General features: G+C 43.4%; 1 protein-coding gene across 9 annotated transcripts in view; it reads left to right on the top strand.

Annotated features, from left to right (window-relative positions):
- The window catches only part of LOC112216836 (transcription factor EC), a 56,047-nt gene extending 41,545 nt beyond the window's left edge, over window positions 1–14,502 (top strand). For 2 of the 9 annotated variants that reach the window (XM_042300128.1, XM_042300132.1), the window contains 7 exons: window positions 2,384–2,635; window positions 4,793–4,894; window positions 7,172–7,295; window positions 8,580–8,636; window positions 8,781–8,856; window positions 11,336–11,510; window positions 13,279–14,502. In XM_042300128.1, coding sequence (XP_042156062.1) covers window positions 2,384–2,635; window positions 4,793–4,894; window positions 7,172–7,295; window positions 8,580–8,636; window positions 8,781–8,856; window positions 11,336–11,510; window positions 13,279–13,734 — 1,242 coding nt within the window. In that variant the 3' untranslated portion in view covers window positions 13,735–14,502. Of the gene's footprint in view, window positions 1–1,527; window positions 1,887–2,368; window positions 2,636–4,792; window positions 4,895–7,171; window positions 7,296–8,579; window positions 8,637–8,780; window positions 8,857–11,335; window positions 11,511–13,278 lie in introns of those variants that run through there. The other 7 variants (XM_042300131.1, XM_042300133.1, XM_042300130.1 and 4 more) reach the window with 6 other exon arrangements.
- The last annotated feature ends 5,838 nt before the right edge of the window (window positions 14,503–20,340 follow it).

Here is a 20,340-nt window from a genome sequence, read left to right as displayed (position 1 = left end):
CATTAACATTACTTGGGGAATATTTAAACAATTTGAATTAGAACAATATTCACAATTCTAAAAGTTGGCCTAACTCTTTAAATATATGGCTCTGATCACGGCAATCCAATGAATGAAAGAAGGGACGTCACAATCAGTTCCAACAAGTGGAAAAGAATAGACACAAACTCTTCCATTTTCAAGAGTGTCAAAGTAATTTACCAACGTCTACATCGCCGATTCTCCAGTCATGTCTTATTCTGTGCCTAGTGAACTGCAGTGTGTCTTGTCTCCATGCACAGTCCTGTCATTGTCGTGCCGCGCATTAGTGACAGAAGATACATTACTTGGTGGAATCTAATTAGAGGTCCCCTAACGACCTAATAGGCGTGTCTCCTGCTGCATGTACAGTAGAGAGAAGGCTATTAATCCAAGGACAACCTCTGTCTCTTCAGACAACAAGCTGAGTGTAGTACGCTGGCAGTCTTTCCATCCGCTCTTGAAGAATGTTGATTGAGTAACAAATGGCATCTTGTTTAGCCCTTAGCTGCCAGCGATGAGACTTGCTCTCTCTTCATTGGTGACAAGTTCAGTATTGTCGTGCGCGAGTCCAGTCTGAGCAGGGCCAGTCATCTATGTGAGCTATGTGGACGACAGACGACAGCACTGGTGTTGAGCAAAAATGCTGATTCTATACTATCGTTATGGGCAAAGTGTGCATCTGTGTCTGTGGTCAAATCAGGTGCTTCTAGGACTTTTGTTTTGTAGTACAGACCCCTTTTTTTCCCTTTCAACCTCAAGATGTTGTTACTAGTATTGGAGTAAAGGGGAGCAAGCGTTTACAGTTGTCTGCTGCGGTCCCGGAGCTAAAAAAAAAAGTATTTCTGAATGTTCCTGTGTGATGACGAGGATTCCAACTTTACAACTGTGGTACCGACCTACGTTGACATGAGTTGTTTCTTCTCTGTATTGATTTAAATGAGGAATGATGAAGAAAGCCAGAAGCTACTGCTAAAAGGAGACAAACATCTACTATCAGGAGTTCAACCAGCATGGCAAATGGTTTATGGTAAAGTCATGACAATCTCACGGGAATTCACTGATAGTAGAGAGGAATCAAACCCAATGATCAATCAACCAATTCTTCTCAAAATAGTTAAGCGACCGTAAACCAATAAAAAAAAGGACGACAATGATCCCCTTTATAGCCCTAGACAAGAGTGAAACATTTTTAGGCAAGAGGATAAAAATAGGGTCATGATAGTTACAGTACTAAAATTATCCCCCAGAATAGTCCATCTCGGGTTATTCTTAGAGTAATTGACAGAATATGAATGGCCAAAGGAGGGGTCATGGTAGAAATGGCCGTCCAAAATTATTTAAAAAAGAAGAACAAGAAAGAAACAATTGTACTAGAGTCAACTACTAGACCCCCCGAAGGAGATCGTAGAGAGTCCGGACTAGGGGTCAATTGTGATTGGCCGATAACTCCCAAACAGAAACAGGGCGGTCCCGTTGAATTAGTCGAGATATAGGCAAAAGCCATGGGCAGATATCCTGTTGGGATCAAACCCGGGGGTAATCTGATGAGTCTCTGTTTGAAGTGATTATCATGGAGGGGAACTAAGGGATAGCCCGGCTTCTCGCCTAATTAGCGAATTTAGTGCAGAGCCTTAAGAAGTTTATAAAGGACACTGGCTGAGGACAGGAGGGGACAGTCCTCAACCTATCAACTCACCAGGACAGCCACCGGATAGCAGCCTCTTAACCACAATCCTACTGATACTTTGAGCAGCTCTACAGCTAGTACACCAGACCTGAAGACAGTCTCTATCTGACCGATGAGAATGCCACACTTAAGTGACTGTAGTTACTACAAGATGCGAGACGGAGCCCGAGTTTCCAATGTAAGGATTTATGTTTCAATAGCAACAGTATACATACTCCAATGAAGTCAACTTTGTTGAGATATTCATAATTGGTTTAGTAAGTTGGTTGTAGTTGTATGGTGTGTGTATACATTTAGGGCATAGACATTTGAAGGATACGGTAGTACATTGGGACATCTGCTAATGCTGTACTTACTGTTACAACATTTTACACTTGCGGTAAATCATCTTCTTACTTCCTGTCTAAAGTTTGATTGGTTCGTCATTTGCATGAGAAGTCAAGAGGATATGTCTTGCATTTAGGGGTAAAACATGATTAAGAACAATTTGATGGAACATAACTCATGACTTGCTGCACTATCTGTGCTCTCTCTGAGACTGCACTGAGCAGCGACTTTTATTTTTTTAATGTCTATCTGAGATTGCATATTAACACTAAACTGTTATTTGAGACTACATAGTAACCGTTGCCTGTTGTGTTACCCAATAACTGATCTTAGGTCTGTATGGAACAGGTCCAGAGCCACCTGGAGGGCTCTAAGTTCCACCTACACCAGGCCCAGAGTCAGCAGGTCAAGCAGTACCTGACGCTGGGTTCCAAGGTGGCCGGGGGACAGGGGGGCCACCCTCACCCCACTGGGCAGGGAGAGCAGCTCCTGGGCACCGTTCCAGTGATGAGGAATGGCCACCTGGCCCCCCTCAGCGATGGCAGCACCCCCAGCAGCCCTGTTACACTGCTGACCCTGGCATCAAACCATGACAGTGAGGTGAGTGAGCGTTTTGATTTTCAGTGTGTGTTCATCGTGGTACAGTTGTCAGAAGTTTACATACACAGCCAAATACATTTAAACTCAGTTTTTCACAATTCCTTACATTTAGTCCTCGTAAAAATTCCCTGTCTTAGGTCAGTTAGGATCACCACTTTATTTTAAGAATGTGAAATGTCAGAATAATAGTAGAGAGAATTATTTATTTCAGCTTTTATTTCTTTCATCACATTCCCAGTGGGTCAGAAGTTTACATACACTCAATTAGTATTTGGTAGCATAGACTTTAAATAGTTTAACTTGGGTCAAGCAATTTGTGTAGCCTTCCACAAGCTTCCCACAATAAGTTGGCCCAGTCCTCCTGACAGAGCTGGTGTAACTGAGTCAGGTTTGTAGGCCTCCTTGCTCGCACATGCTTTTTCAAGTCTGCCCGTACATTTTCTATGGGATTGAGGTCAGGGCTTTGTGATGGCCACTCCAATACCTTGACTTTGTTGTCCTTAAGCCATTTTGCCACAACTTTGAAAGTATGCTTGGGGTCATTGTCCATTTGGAAGACCCATTTAAGACCAAGCTTTAACTTCCTGACTAATGTCTTGAAATGTTGCTTCAATATATCCACATAATTTTCCATCCTCATGATGCACCAGTCCCTTCTACAGCAAAGCACCCCCACAACATGATGCTGCCACCCCCGTGCTTCATGGTTGGGATGGTGTTCTTCAGCTTGCAAGCCTTCCTCTTTTTCTTCCAAACATAACAATGGTCATAATGGCCAAACAGACCCATTTCTGTTTCATCAGACCAGAGGACATTTGTCCAAAAAGTACAATCTTTTTCCCCATGTGCAGTTGCAAACCGTAGTCTGGCTTTTTACGGCGGGTTTGGAGCAGTGGCTTCTTCCTTGCTGAGCGGCCTTTCGGGTTATGTTGATATAGGACTCGTTTTACTGTGGATATATATACTTTTGTAGCTGTTTCCTCCAGCATCTTCACAAGGTCCTTTGCTGTTGTTCTGGGATTAATTTGCACTTTTCGCACCAAAGTACGTTCATCTCTAGGAGACAGAACGCGTCTTCTCCCTGAGAGGTATGACGGCTGCGTAGTCGCACGGTGTTTATACTTGTGTACTATTGTTTGTACAGATGAACGTGGTACTTTCAGACGTTTGGAAATTGCTCCCAAGGATGAACCAGACTTGTGGAGGTCTACAATTTTGTTTCTGAGGTCTTGGCTGATTTCTTTTAATTTTCCCATGATGTCAAGCAAAAAGGCCCTGAGTTTGAAGGTAGGCCTTGAAATACATCCACGGGTACACCTCCAATTGACTCAAATTATGTCAATTAGCCTATCAGAAGCTTCTAAAGCCATGACATCATTTTCTGGAATTTTCCAAGCTGTTTAAAGGCACAGTCAACTTAGTGTATGTAAACTTCTGACCCACTGGAATTGTGATACAGTGAATTGTAAGTGAAATAATCTGTCTGTAAACAATTGTTTGAAAAATGACTTGAGTCATGCACAAAGTAGATGTCCTAACCGACTTGCCAAAACTATAGTTTGTTAACAAGAAACTGGTGGAGTGGTTGAAAAACTAGTTTTAATGACTCCAACCTAAGTGTATGTAAACTTCCGACTTCAACTGTACCTTTGATATTTAGTGTTGGGATTCAATCAATCCCGCTATTTGTTTGTTTTTATCTCAGTGTCTTTGTTTAGTAGGTCCTTGCAGTGCCAAAAATAATTCTGTGAGTTAATAACACAATGCAGGTTTGATTACAGAGTCCTAAATCTCTTTGACATGAGATTCCTGCTGTGTGAACCACTCAGTTATCTCTAGTGACCTGCCCATTCTCTCTAAAATGCTCATCAATAACTTCAGAGATTCAGTTCCTAAAGAGAATCTCTGTTAAGGAGGAAACTAGTTTGATAACAAACATTTTTTTTCCCACCATGGCGGCTGATCTCTTCCAGCATGGTGGTGAAGAAATGTCTGTTATTGGATTAGGATCCTAACTGTCCCTCCCTCTGAATGATGCAAAAAAGAAATGTTACATTGAATTACAGCGAGAGCATTAGCTCACCTAGTGTTTTTATGACCTGTTGTTATGTATCTGAACTGAACTGAGGCTGGTACAATATGACTGTTTTCTTTTAGTTTCCAATGGATGACGTTATTGATGACTTGATTAGCCTGGAGTCCGGGTTCAATGACAGGGGCTTGGATTGTATGGATCCCAGCATCATAATGCAAAACAACGTAAGTATGAATAATCATATTAACTATTATATCAATCGCAAATGTAAAGGGAAAAACACTCATTTGAATTGCAAAACTAAGGGTAAAAACAAAAGAAATGCAACGATGCTATCGACATGCAGGTGTTTCTGTCTATTGACTCTTGCTGACATGATTCCTTGATCCAGAAGTGATTCCCAGAAGATCCTTAATCTTCTTGACACTCATGAAGTTTCAGATACTGAGTAGTCAAGTTCAGCTTTAAAGTTAAGTTGCATAACGGACTTCTTTAAAGGGGGATGTGAGAACTACTTCCTCTGCCAAACATGAACTTTCAGGCTTGACTTGCTTGGGAAAAAAAGGAGCTGGCTTTGTGTGAAGTCAGATTAAGTCCACCAATGAGTCAAAGTTCATTTCACCAGGGTTGAGGCTTAAAGCATTTCTCACATTTCTCAAGCTGCTGAACAATACAGATTAATCCGCAAGTGATGTCAATACACGTAACTACACGGTAAATGATGACAGTGTGAGAATAATGTGTTAATTAGTATAAACACGAAGTCTGTGATTCTTCTTTTTTCGCTGAAAGCCCTACATGGTCACTACCAGAGAGTTTGGGAATGGTAGTCAAGAAGACATGGGGAGAACGCTGAGACTATGCTAGATATCTACTACCACAAAAAAATATCGTATTCAGACTAGGCATTCCATTAGAAAGAAAATGCCTGGATGGCAGCAGAGACCAATAGACCCAGTGCAAATTATATCTGGAGTGGAATTGTAAAACTTTGAGCCGATGCTCGGACAAAGACTCATTTGAGTAACGATTATAGCCACACCTGAATCCTGAACAGAGGTATGTGGTACTAAAGGAGACTGTGTCCCCACAGCATTGAATGTGACAGAGAGATGGAGAGAGATGGAGAGAGATAGAGACAGACAGAGGCAAGCGGACAGGCATGCACATAAACACACACATAGAAACAGAGAGGAACAACAGGGTGACACAAAAAAGCGGAGGTGTGTGTGTGTGTTTGTGTGTGTGAAAGACAAGACAGGGGGAGGGGGGTGTAGAGAGTGAAGATCAGAGCGACTGGAAAAAAGGGAGAGGAGGAGAGATTTAGCGTGAGGCAGTGAGGCATTGGATTGGGTTAATGCCTACACTCCCGACGGGCTTGTTCTGAAATGATAGCGCGCTTAAATGGATCAATTCATTCTAATTAGTCATACAGTACGATGCATCACGTCGTTTTGCCATGTCAACATATCCCAGGAACACAGATGGGAGCGGATTGAAGGTATTACGATGTGAGCAGTCGGGGGACTGTCGCAATCTTTCATTTTGATAAGTACCCCCCCCCCGTTAGAGATAATGAGAGAGAGAAAGCCATCTACAGGCAAAGCAAACCAACTGCAAATATTGAAATGTCTGCCGTTCCTTATTTTCCTCCCACCCCCTCCTTCCCTCCCTCCCATAACTTGACCTCTATTCTTATCCCTCTCTACACTACTCTAGGAACTGAATTTCACACATGCACAGTGACAAATTGTCTTTTACACAGCTTGTGGCGTCTGTGCCGGCTTTTGTAGGATTCCTAGAAATACACAGCTCCCTAAGATTGGACATGCATACAGTGTGTGTCAGAGGCCCACATACCCCTCTGCATTCCAACAGAGTCCCGAAAAGAGACTGTCGTTGTCCCGCTTGTTCGGAAAATATATGCCTATTTTCTCACAGTGGATAAGCGGTGTAGAAAAACAGTTTGGTGTCTGTTTGGGCGGGTTATGACCCGGCTTTCATCCAGTGGGGTGCTATTTTGAACACACAGACGCCTCTGTGTTCCGGGGCCCTTTCAAGCAGAGTAGCCATAGTGGTCACTGATAATGGCCATTTTAGGCTAGTAAACGGGGGCATGGAGCGAGGTCGTACTCCCAGAGAAGGACCTGAGAGGGCCTTAGGGGACCCAGACAAGGCTGTGGTCAGGCAGGCCCCTGTTGGGGAGACATGGAGGCCCTTAGCCTCTCCTGCTGGATCACACAAAAGCAATGCCCTGAGGGCTGAGAAGCAATAGGACTGCCAACGGTGCTGTGATTGCCCTCACGCCCAACCTCATCTGAAACCGTACAAATTCCCGTTACCTGTTCAAAGCTTTCAAATGAGCCAAAGTCAACCTGCTTCCAAAAGTTTCAATGACTTTGTGAACTTGAGGTCGCTGAGTCTGAATGAAATGTTCTCTCTGTGTGTCTGTGTTTCAACCATTCCCTGACATCTCCCTCCTCTCCTTCCCTCCTCTCCAGGTGCTCAGCAGCAGCATGCTGGACATCTATGGGGGTGAACCAGGTATGACTACAGCCCCTCATGGCCGAATGACACCCACCTCACGCCCCACTATGCTCACTACTGTAAAAAGGGAAGTCACAGGTACGAACACACTTCATAGCGCTGAAGATTATCAATGCATCAAAAAATAATCTATGCATGATCACATCGACATGTTTCAAGAGGATAGAAGTGTGAAACTCAATCACATACTGTAGCATAAAAATACAACACTTTAGGAAACACATTCCTGACAAATCATGTCAGTTACTGGCATCTCATTTTTTTTTAAATGAATGAATACGTTTAGCTTTTTTTTTAAGGTGCACGACAACAGGAAACGAGAGAGTAATCCATTTAGCCATTTTTCTTCTTTGGCTGACTAAAACGAAGACAAAATGCTGTGTAGGCGGCATGTCCTAAATGCACAAATCCTAAATCTGGTGGCAGGATTAACCAAAACCGAGCCTTCCAGTCTAATAAGGTGGTCCCACAGTCTATTACCGACCAATGGGAGACTGCAGTAGAGGTCTAGAGGTCTATAGAGTAGCATGTTCTACTGGGAAAGCCCTCTTCTTTAGCCCTGATGTGTACAGCATTCATCCTATACAAGCTATTCTACACAAACTACTGTTTCCATGTAGCAAATAGATGTTTCCCTTAAATGTGTAGTGTTTGGATTACAGTTGTATCACTCACATCCCTAATTATCAATGGCCTCGGTTCATAATCTATGGACGCACCATGGATTATTTTGTGTTCTGGTCCCCAACACAAAGGACCTCTGAGAAGCGGTTTATGAATGCCATGCATCAAGTAAAGCTAATTGAATTAGCTCCACCGAGAAAATAAGTGAATCAGTATATTTTTCATATAAGTGTGCGGTCGGACAACGGGCAGTTACCAGAGGTCTAAATGACCTTATTGAATCAACGGAGACGAATTGAGAAATCCAATCACAGGTTCTGATTATATCATTTGGGAGAAATGTGAACGTGAATATGAACGCTATAGCATGCCTTTCCCCCTCATGGGTAGATCAGCAAATTTGTTAAGCAGACTTAATTGCCAGGCTGAGTGGCTTAAAAGAGGACACAGATTTTTCACAATGAACCAAAGAGATGAGACGATGCTATGTATGCCAGGCGGGCTGGGAGCGAGCTGGATAAATCGTGTCCTTTCACTGAGTGCGAGTGTGCTTGTGTGGAAGGTTCAGGCTCTGTGGAAGGTTCAGGCTCTGTGGAAGGTTCAGGCTCTGTGGAAGGTTCAGGCTCTGTGGAAGGTTCAGGCTCTGTGGAAGGTTCAGGCTCTGTGTCTGTGGTCTGAGCTTCTTTTATGCTCTGTGTGCATTTCTTATAAGCCTGTGCTCTTTTTTGTGTTTCACAGAACATGAAACGAGGGTGATGGCCAAAGAACGACAGAAGAAAGACAACCACAACTTGAGTACGAGCCCCCCCCCCACTCAATACAGAGTACCTTCAGAAACATTGTGTGGGGCACTAAAGTAACTTAATTTTCTCTCTCTCTCTCTCTCTCTCTCTCTCTCTCTCTCTCTCTCTCTCTCTCTCGCTCTCTCTCTCTCACCAGTTGAAAGAAGAAGAAGGTACAACATCAACTACAGAATCAAAGAACTTGGAACAATGATACCAAAGTCGAATGACCCGTAAGTTTACCTGACTCAATATTGCAAAGCAACTCCCCATGATCAAGTCTATTGCCATGAATAGATGTACACATGCCTGGCTGCTGTTAAGCATCTCAAAAACTAAGCCGAGCCCGCTAAATGTTGTTCATTAAATTCAAATTACAGTGCCTTGCGAAAGTATTCGGCCCCCTTGAACTTTGCGACCTTTTGCCACATTTCAGGCTTCAAACATAAAGATATAAAACTGTATTTTTTTGTGAAGAATCAACAACAAGTGGGTCACAATCATGAAGTGGAACGACATTTATTGGATATTTCAAACTTTTTTAACAAATCAATAACTGAAAAATTGGGCGTGCAAAATTATTCAGCCCCCTTAAGTTAATACTTTGTAGCGCCACCTTTTGCTGCGATTACAGCTGTATGTCGCTTGGGGTATGTCTCTATCAGTTTTGCACATCGAGAGACTGAATTTTTTTTCCCATTCCTCCTTGCAAAACAGCTCGAGCTCAGTGAGGTTGGATGGAGAGCATTTGTGAACAGCAGTTTTCAGTTCTTTCCACAGATTCTCGATTAGATTCAGGTCTGGACTTTGACTTGGCCATTCTAACACCTGGATATGTTTATTTTTGAACCATTCCATTGTAGATTTTGCTTTATGTTTTGGATCATTGTCTTGTGGGAAGACAAATCTTCGTCCCAGTCTCAGGTCTTTTGCAGACTCCATCAGGTTTTCTTCCAGAATGGTCCTGTATTTGGCTCCATCCATCTTCCCATCAATTTTAACCATCTTCCCTGTCCCTGCTGAAGAAAAGCAGGCCCAAACCATGATGCTGCCACCACCATGTTTGACAGTGGGGATGGTGTGGTCAGGGTGATGAGCTGTGTTGCTTTTACGCCAAACATAACGTTTTGCATTGTTGCCAAAAAGTTCAATTTTGGTTTCATCTGACCAGAGCACCTTCTTCTACATGTTTGGTGTGTCTCCCAGGTGGCTTGTGGCAAACTTTAAACAACACTTTTTATGGATATCTTTAAGAAATGGCTTTCTTCTTGCCACTCTTCCATAAAGGCCAGATTTGTGCAATATACGACTGATTGTTGTCCTATGGACAGAGTCTTCCACCTCAGCTGTAGATCTCTGCAGTTCATCCAGAGTGATCATGGGCCTCTTGGCTGCATCTCTGATCAGTCTTCTCCTTGTATGAGCTGAAAGTTTAGAGGGACGGCCAGGTCTTGGTAGATTTGCAGTGGTCTGATACTCCTTCCATTTCAATATTATCGCTTGCATAGTGCTCATTGGGATGTTTAAAGCTTGGGAAATCTTTTTGTATCCAAATCCGGCTTTAAACTTCTTCACAACAGTATCTCGGACCTGCCTGGTGTGTTCCTTGTTCTTCATGATGCTCTCTGCGCTTTTAACGGACCTCTGAGACTATCACAGTGCAGGTGCATTTATACGGAGACTTGATTACACACAGGTGGATTGTATTTATCATCATTATTCATTTAGGTCAACATTGGATCATTCAGAGATCCTCACTGAACTTCTGGAGAGAGTTTGCTGCACTGAAAGTAAAGGGGCTGAATAATTTTGCACGCCCAATTTTTCAGTTTTTGATTTGTTAAAAAAGTTTGAAATATCCAATAAATGTCGTTCCACTTCATGATTGTGTCCCACTTGTTGTTGATTCTTCACAAAAAAATACAGTTTTATATCTTTATGTTTGAAGCCTGAAATGTGGCAAAAGGTCGCAAAGTTCAAGGGGGCCGAATACTTTCGCAAGGCACTGTAATACTCAAGAGCACATTTCACTCCTATTTCAAGGGTGTACTTGAGTAGCTATTGTAGTCTTCACGCTCTGCAAAGTAGTGAGTCTGAATCTTCTTTGGGTTCTTAACAGTAGACTACAGCTTAGAGCTCAATGATGAAGATTGGGGTCAAACGCAAAGAGGGCCACCACCCATTGAAATCAAAGTTTGAGCACAATTGGCCCACTAAGGTGGAATACGGAAGCCGAAATTGGAATCCGACTGGCCCGACCACAATTGAACTTTTGATAGAATTTAAATGGAAGGTTACCGCTGTCGCCGTGCCATTAAGACAAGATAAAGAAGATTATTAGCTGTGGAGCAGACCAACGTCTTGTTCCAAAGAAAGGTGCATTTTACAACGGTGTCCTGCTTTTAAAAAGTAAGGGTATCAGGGAATGGAGCCTGCACTCTTGGCTTCTTCCAAAGTCACATCCCCCCCCCCCCTTCCAATACCTATTTTTACTTGAGGATTAATTTTACCATACAAGCGGTTCCAGAATGGACTTTCTGTAGACGTACTTATACTTAACTATTCTATTAAAATTCCCATTCAAAAGCTGGATGTAATGTCCGAGAATGAATAATTGGCCATGTAAATCACCATTTCTTATTCATATATAAAAAAAATGGGTTCCTGCATAAGTTTTTGTACAGAACATTCCGCTGAGGCGGTGAATAAAAGGTTATCTTTTATGTCCCTCTGCCGTAGTGATATGCGCTGGAACAAAGGCACCATTCTCAAGGCGTCGGTGGAGTACATCAAGTGGCTGCAGAAGGAGCAGCAGCACGCCAGAGAGCTGGAGAACAGGCAGAAGAAGATGGAGCAGGCCAACAGGAGGCTACTGCTCAGGATCCAGGTATGGACTATGGAGAGAGAAAGACAGGCACCCTCAAAACTCGGTCCTCTGACCACTACAGATCCCCAACCCAGCGACTTCCTCATCCTTAACACCATGCCAATGCACACCATCACGGCCCTGATGCTCAATAGAGACCCCTCTTCCCCAGCCAGCTCAGTGCTCTATACCTACCTAACCCCCATACCCTTACACCCCCACTCCCTGGCAGAGACCGGCCCTGCTCGTATTGATGTTTGTCAAGCAGTTCCCCATCACCTCTCTTCTCTTCCACCTCTCTTCACCTCAGAGTGTTAGACTTCGGCTCCATCCGTCCGGAAGGAGGAATCAGGTCCTCTTTTCCACCTCTCCTCTCCAAGACACAATAATGAAAACCTTTAACAGAGTGATAGCTTCACAGTGTTAGCCCAAATAAGTGCTGGTGACCGTTGATAACAGACTGTGGGGAGAAAGTCGGCATCAACGCCACGCATCACCCACAGAAACGTCCCAGCTAGTCTTACTTAAATACACTGTTGGAATCCTGCAGAAAGATGTTTAAACGGAGAAAAACAGATGGTTGTAACTTTGCATCACGTAATGTGGGAACAGTGATGCTTCCAACAACTGGCATCGCATTCCTCGCCACTTTTTTTCATCCCCTGTGTTTACATTTTTTTTTATTAGCTAAAGACATGCTAGGTTAACCGTTACCAAGGCAGACTGACAACAGACTATTATCCATATTGCTACTGCCAGTAGAGCGCCGATGGGGAGACGTGAACCATATTGCTGACCTGCTGCTGATTGATGAGGTTTTGTCATCGGTTCCTCCCTGTCATGTTTATGACACAAACCCAGAGGGCCCTGGGTGCTTCCTGAGAGGGGGGTCTGGAGACGAGGGGTAGATGAAATGGATTGGCCTCCGCTACATTAGAGTGCTATTAGAATCCTCTTAAGGATTGCCCCCTTTTTTGTTTTCAATTTTCGCCTGAAATGACATTCCCAAATCTACCTGCCTGTAGCTCAGGCCCCGAAGCAAGGATATGCATATTCTTGGTACTATTTGGAAGGAAACACTTTGAAGTTCATGGAAATGTGAACAGAAATGTAGTGGAATATAACGCAATAGATCTGGTTAAAGAAAAAAAAAACAACCGTTCTTTTGTATTTTTTTTTTGTACCATCATCTTTGAAATGCAAGAGAAAGGCCATAATGTATTATTCCAGCCCAGGGCAAGTTTAGATTTTTGGACACTAGATGGCATCAGTGTATGTGCAAAGTTTTAGACTGATCCAATGAACCATTGCATTTCTGTTCAAAATGTTGGATCAAGACTGCCTAAATGTGCCTAATTTGTTTATAAATAACTTTTCATGTTCAAAATTGTGCACTCTCTTCAAACAATAGCATGGTATTATTTCACTGTCTAAGCTTTTTTCCAATATCAGATATGTCTATGTCCTGGAATTGTTCTTGTTACTTACAAGCTCATGCTAATCGCATTAGTCTACATTAGCTCAACTGTCCCCGATCCCGAAGAAGTTCTAAAGTCAATCCATAATAATCTACCAGACTATGAGGGATGTGTGCATATGAGTCAGGGGGGAGTGTATGTGTGTAATGTGTATGCACCCGTGTGTGTGTAAGGGTTGCCAACTCGTACCGAGCTCATTCTGAGAAAAGTAATCTCCTTCATTAAAAATATTCTTCTTCAACACTGTTCCCATTCATATGTTTTTGAGAATAACACTGTCCTGATCCTTGGTCCTTTTCTGTGCTTTTCAGGAGTTGGAGATCCAGGCCCGTGCTCATGGCCTCCCCAGCATGGCCACTGCCCTGGGTACTGTAGAGCTCTCCTCCCACCTCCTCAAACAACAAAAACAACAGCAGCAGCCCTTGGCTCCCCAGTCACTGCAGGGTCTCCAGCCACCCCTGTACCAGGAAGAACTGAACGGGGAGTACCTCCAGAGGACCTCCATGCCAGCCATGGTCACCGGGGTTACAGACCAGGGTCAGGGGGTGGTTGATGACTCCACCACTTTCTCCGACCCGTTGTCTCACTTCACAGACTTCTTCAGCTCCACGCTCAAAGAGGAGCAACGGCTAGATGAGATCCTCATGGACAACCCGCTCTCGCCTTTCGGCACCGACCCGCTTCTCTCCGCCGGCTCACCCGACGCCTCCAAGGACTCCAGTCACAGGAGCAGCTTCAGCTCGGACGATGGCGACGATGACCTATGATCCCTGACCCCTCCGCGACCCCGTGTCAAAGGTCAAAGGACAAACAGCAGTTGGTCACCCTCACAAAGTGGTGCAGGGATTTGTTCCAGCCCAGCACCAACACATCCAAATTCCACTGACCAGCTCGAATCATTGAGAGCTTGATTCGTGGGCTCAGGTGTGTTAGTGCTGGGCTGGAGCCTGCACCCCCTGTGGCTCTCCAGGACCAGGGTTAGTTACCACTGGCACTCCCACGTTTTGAAAACTTTGATCGAGAGTGCATACAGCACCTCTGCCTCGCAGACAGAACCAGACTCATGAGAAAAAGGGAGAAAGACAATCGGTCCATACTGATCATATAATACTGCTCCACAGTGCATTGGACACTGGGGTTGTTGAACACCACTGTAAACTATGCAGACTACTTCACCGTACCTATCATGTGTCTTTGCGACATGCCAAAAGAGGATTGTTTCCTTTTCAGAGGTATAGTATTACTGTTATTGTATAAAAGGACTTTAAACCATTGAGATTCACTGATGGGCCCTATCGAGAGCTAGTTACTGGTGGTTCCTCTTCCAAACAGAAATTAAAATGGAACAGTGATACTAGCCGAAAAAGCCTAACACGTCCTTCGTTCATCTTTACATTTATTTTTATAAAATGTTTTATGTATTTATGTGTTTTAATCCATGTATTCCCAAAAAACATGACATTATCTAACATGCTCTCTTTTCTATTGGTGGGGGTGGGGAAAATATAATAAACCCCTTTTTTTTATAAATCAGACTTGGCGTTGTGTCATTACAATCACACACGCGCACCACATACCCAACACAAAACCTCTCGTGTTCAATTTGTAATATTACACCCTCATCAAAAAAGTATGGACACCTGTTAACTTTCATCATTTCCTATCCAACAGGAGCAGTTAGGTTATGAACCAGGAAGAGTGACAGAAAGGTTGATTATCACAAAATCAGAGGAGGCTAGACCTATGAGGCTAAACGGAAGGATAAAGGGCCATACAGGGGAGCTGTGTCTGAACAGAGGAAGGTGTGGGTAAAATGAGGGTTTCACCCAGGCTGACAGACAGCAAATGAGTGACAGAGAGAGGACAGAGAGAATGGGAAAACGAGGAGTGATGGTGCTGATCCAATTAAGGGCTCTTAAGGACAGGGAAAAGGCCAAATTAAAGGCGAGTATAGAGTAGGCTTTAAAGAAACTTGTCCGTTAAAAGTTCTCTGAAGAAGCTAGATGACTGGTTTTAAAGAATATACTGTCCAATCAATCATTGAGAATCAAAATAGTTGCTTAAAATAAAATCTTAACTTCACTCATAAAAGTTTAGTCAGACTTGTTTTGGATACATATAACGCTGAAATCTTTAGACGAAATCTTTAATTAGTGGATATTTTCTAATCATATTACATTTATGCATTAATAATACAACAAACAGTCCAGATTGGGGGAACATTTCAATTAGTTTCAGTGGATACCCTGTGTTCCTCATCAAAGCTCTTCTAAATGAATGTTTGAGAATGTTATTAGCTGTGCGTTTCTCCCATAATGAAATTGAAAGATTCCTGCTTGCATCTCCTCTCTAGCTACAACATAAAATTGAACCCCCAATCATTATTCAATATAGACAGCCCAACTACAAAGCGATGAGTGATGTTTACAGGTAATTGGCCAACGCAATTATGGGAAGGTAAATATGGATTTTCATTAAGGAGAAAACATGGAGGGTCTCAGAGAATTTTGATTGACTTAAAATTCATTTTCCAAAGGCCACAATTTACATTTTGATGTCAATATGATTATCTCCAGATACTCTCCTATTGCAAAAAATATATAAAATACATCATTTGTATACACAACCTTATCATTATGTGACTAAAATAATCAACACATTTCATAGATTGAATGCATTTCAACCCTGTCCAGAATCCTTGCTTCATCAAAGATAATATTGAACAAAGTTCAAGGGCTTCTACTCAAGGGCTTCAAACAGTGATGTGGCCTAAGGCAACGGTGACATCAGAACTAGGAAGTTTGATTTGGAATATCATTAAATATCATTCAATATCATTGGAACAGCTTTGGAAACTCAGGGGCAAGACATGGATACAACATATATATTGACAAAACAGTCATACATTATTAAGAGTATCCGATAACAGTATAGAAAACATTAACCGATACATTCAATAACTAAAGATGAATGTAAAGATGTAAAAACAGATTTTATTTAAAGATGTAAAACAGATTAGTATATAATATTTAAATCCTTCCTTGATATGGTGCTGCCATGCCCTCTGTCTAACCTTCTGCATACGACAGAGATTATAATTATTCCTCTACTAGAATAACTGCCAAAACTGTGTGGTTTGTAAAACAATCTTTCCATTGCTTTATTGTATAACTTCTGTGCGTAGCAGAGCATAACCTCACCACTTCCTGAAGCAGGAGTAGTTCAATGCCATAGTTCACCAGTAGGTGGCAGCAGTATGCTGTGAACTCTGGTCAAATACCCAAAGCTCTCGTTTTACCAATCCCAATACAAACCCAGAGAGTTATTGTGGTTGATTTAACCAGCGAGGCAAACGAACAAACCCCAAAAGGCTTTCATGTTAATGTTAATTAACTCCTTCCGTTCTAGTATATTTAAAAAAATAATTATGAACATATAATTTTAACATTTACGCCAGTAAAATTACAAGTACATTAGAGTTTCTTCTAGATGTACAGTATATGGACTCCAATAAAGACCAGTCTTATGAACCCAATTGATGTAATGAACCTCCGAGGTGCTAGCGCGGCTAACCTTTTCTCACCCCTTTTCCCACGGAGGTTGACGTGGATGCTGCAGAGCTGTCACCTTTACAGCATGTCACAGCTGCCAGCGTAGCGTGCTACAATGCTTCCCCCTGCTGAAGCTGCCAATGGCAACTCTGGAACACAACGAGCACTCTGAAAACACACCATATTCTCACCTCCTCACCTGCCACACCAACCCGAGAAGGAGGGGGGGGGGGGAAAGTACATTTTTACAAACGGTCATCATCCTCTGGCCTGTGACAAGGCTTGTGCACAAAGTTCAATGACATTTGACTGTGAGTAACAAAGTGACAGCAGTGTCATATGTATTTTCATGCCTGGACTCAGAGTTGCCGTGTGGTAAACAACATGCTGATTCTGATCCAGAGATCCTGGGTACTGGATACATATGGCAAATTGCACTCCACTGATAATCTAGTACAGTACTTTTGACCAATGCCAAATAACACCGTATTCCCTATAATGTAATAGCTTACTTTTGACCAGAGCCAGAGTGTCATTGGATATTTGCAGATACTGTAGCGCCCCTCAGCCATACTGTACAGTACCACCACAATACATCCCATGATCCTTCGGGGCTGGGCCTCCAGTCCATTGAGCCTTTACGAGGCGAGACCACACCATGACCAGTCTCTCACAAACTCCCACGTCACATACCAGCAAACCATCGCATTAACGACGGAACACAAATGGATGAAAAATAACCAGCTGGGCTTCGAAACGCTATTAAATTAATGCCATTTCCAGAGGTTTTTTATGAATTGAAACAGATGCCAAAACATAACTTCAAACAAATTGACTTCCAATTATTTGAGCCACACAATTCCAGATGTTCAACAGATGGAGGCGCGGAGGGGGGGGGGACCAAGGTGTCTCGAACCGCAGTTTTTGTTTTATTCTGACAAGAAAGGCAGGCGGTTACAGTTGAATGTGTTTTAAATCAGTGGGCGGGGCTGAGAGGTGAGTGGAGGGACATGGACGAGAGAAAAAAAGCACATCATTAGGAAAATGTCAATCCAACCAGCGACAGAGAGAACAGAACACTGTAGCATTCATGTAGTCAGTTAATATCTCCGTGCAGGAAGCCAGGACCAACCGTATCAAGGTTTCTCTGAAACGTTAATGTGATCCCTCTGCATATCTCTCTTTCAGTGTTCAAATTAAATGGGAAAAAAGAGGAACAATTACTGAACTCACTATTTTATATGGGTGTTCACATGAATAGCCTAGGCATATGGTCATGCGTATGGACATACATTCAATTACATGGCCAGATGTCTATACGCACGTCTATGAACATACCAAGAACTACACTATAAGAAGGAAGGTAGTGATGAAGTAGTTGCAGCCGGCAGCCTCCTTTATGCCACAGACTCGGCTAATAGTGTGTCTAGCTGCACTGTGTCCAGGCTGGGTCCTAGCTGCCTCTGATCCCATTACAAGGAGGGCCTGAGGGAGCCATTGGGGATCCACCAGGGATCCAAGATGTCCGTGTTATCCAGCCTTGGCCCATAGAGGAGCCATCCACTGGGGCCCAATTGGGGTTCAATTGTGGCTCCCTGATTCGGCCTCGTTCTCCACACTAACGGGTTGCCTTTAGCACCTCCGGCCCAGCCTCTGATCCGAGGGGGCCAACATATCCCTTCTCCGACTCCCCCTCTCCATCCATAATATCTCCGGCTAACGTATTCTAAATGGAGCAGAAAAGCAGGTCCATTTTGTTGGGTTAGCGTCTATCTTTTCCCGTTTAATTCCTCCACTATTGGGAACTGCTATGCTAATAATCCCATCATTGGCCCCCTCTCCAACTCTTCCTCGTTCTCCCTCTGGTAACCTTCTGTAATCTGGGTGACCTTGATGGGGCAGTGGGGTTGGTGGGGGGACGGCGGGGGGGGGGGACGGCCATGGAAGGCCCTGATGGATTTGTAATTCAAAACGGGAGCGACAGGTCTAAGGCTATGACGGTCGCTGCTTTAACTGCCAACACCAGAACCCTTACCACCCCGAACCCCCCCAAACACCTGAGGGGGAAACCAACCGAGCAAAAAATATTCTGTAAAAAAAATATTTAAAAAAAGAGAAAAAAAAAAGTTGTATCTAACAGTGGAGAGTGCAATTGGACAATGTGCTGTAGTGTGTGTGTCTGTCTATTCTCCTGCGCGTCTCCGGCGTAAGTGAGTGTGTGTTAGTCAAGAGAGAGACGAGGTGAGGCGAGGTGCAGGGCGTGACGTGTGGGTAAATGTCAGCCAAGTTTGGGGTTGATATGATGATCATTACCACAGTGAGATAATTGGCTCTAGCTGTGTGGGCCGAGGCGTTTGGTGGGCGCCTCTTCTCTCCAATGGGCATCTTTCTACTCGTCTACATTATTCATCCACCTCTTTATCTCCCTCTCCTCTCCTCCCTCACCCAGGAATCCAGGCCATCGCTGGGCCTTCATTCATAATTGATGGGTAATTGTTTATTAAATGCAAGACCTGACACTATTATACCTATTACCATGTTTGCAGAGTAGTAGTGTGTGCATTTTTCCATATTCTAAAGATCTTAGGAGATGGGATCGTATGCATGAGTGGGTATGGATGGATGGATGGATGGACGCAAGGGAAAACAGAGGTGTAGGGAAAGGGGGGAAAAACGAAAGAGAGGCGGCCGGCCGAGGGAGGAGAGGAGCGAGAGGAATGATGAAGAAAGAAGTCAATGTGATTGGCCCGTGTGGAGTTTGTGAGACGTTAAGTCAGTCTCCGTACAGAGTGAGAGGAAAGGACGAGAGACAACGGATCTAAAATAACCTCTTTTGCTCTCATTACATTGACTCTTAATCTCTCCAAGGCCCGTCGTGGGCAATCCCAGCTCTGGGCGTTTGGAGGGTAAAGCCAAAGTGGATTCGTTACCTGAGATGGGACTGAGGCTGCGTGCCAAATGGCACCGTGTTGGGCTATGGTCAAAAACAGTGCACTATATAGGGGAAAAGGTTGCCATTTGGGACACAGAGTGAGTGTCTCTCTGGCCACCACTGAGCCCAGTTAAATGTAATCTCTATCAGGGAGGGACAGAGACGCAGAGAGGTCCTGATTGGGACCAGGCACCACTAGAGGTCAGTGTGGCTACAGATTTAAAAGGTATCTCTAAATGCCTGACAAGGCTGAGGCTAAAGCTTAAGCTTAAGATGCAACCATCACAAAAGGGAGGACAAAACATAATTCAGGTGATGGAAATGAATCAAAATGAAATGATTAAGTTCAGTTAATTACTCGGTAGCTTAGGCAAATCAGCTTAACTTATATCGAAATGATTATTTCAGCTAACGCATCGCCAGGCAGGAAGAAGATATTTAGCCAACATGTACTTAAAACAGCCTATATCAGTGTATATAAAGTAGGAACTCGGTTAATGGATTAGATAGCATACTGTGTGCTACATGTATCCTAACACATATTAATGTGCCATTAAGTTATATTAAGTCTTGGGGAAAATAGTTTTAAAAAATCTATGCATATCCGCAGATGCCTGAGTGTAAAAGGAGGCGGGGTGTTTCGTTTACTATCGTACTTGGTGTCATATCACACTAAGTGTTTGTATCGTCAATGTGACGCCACAGTGTGATTGACAGTTTTGTTCAATACAATTCCCTTTTTACACACATTTATTACACAAAAGCCCTCATTGAAATACTACAGTATCTTTCCACACACACACACACACACACACACACACACACACACACACACACACACACACACACACACACACACACACACACACACACACACACACACACACACA

This window comes from Oncorhynchus tshawytscha, linkage group LG17 (assembly GCF_018296145.1).
Source record: "Oncorhynchus tshawytscha isolate Ot180627B linkage group LG17, Otsh_v2.0, whole genome shotgun sequence".
Taxonomy (NCBI): domain Eukaryota; kingdom Metazoa; phylum Chordata; class Actinopteri; order Salmoniformes; family Salmonidae; genus Oncorhynchus; species Oncorhynchus tshawytscha.
The sequence above is the reverse complement of the archived record's forward strand: the minus strand, read 5'-3'. Positions and strand labels throughout refer to the sequence as shown.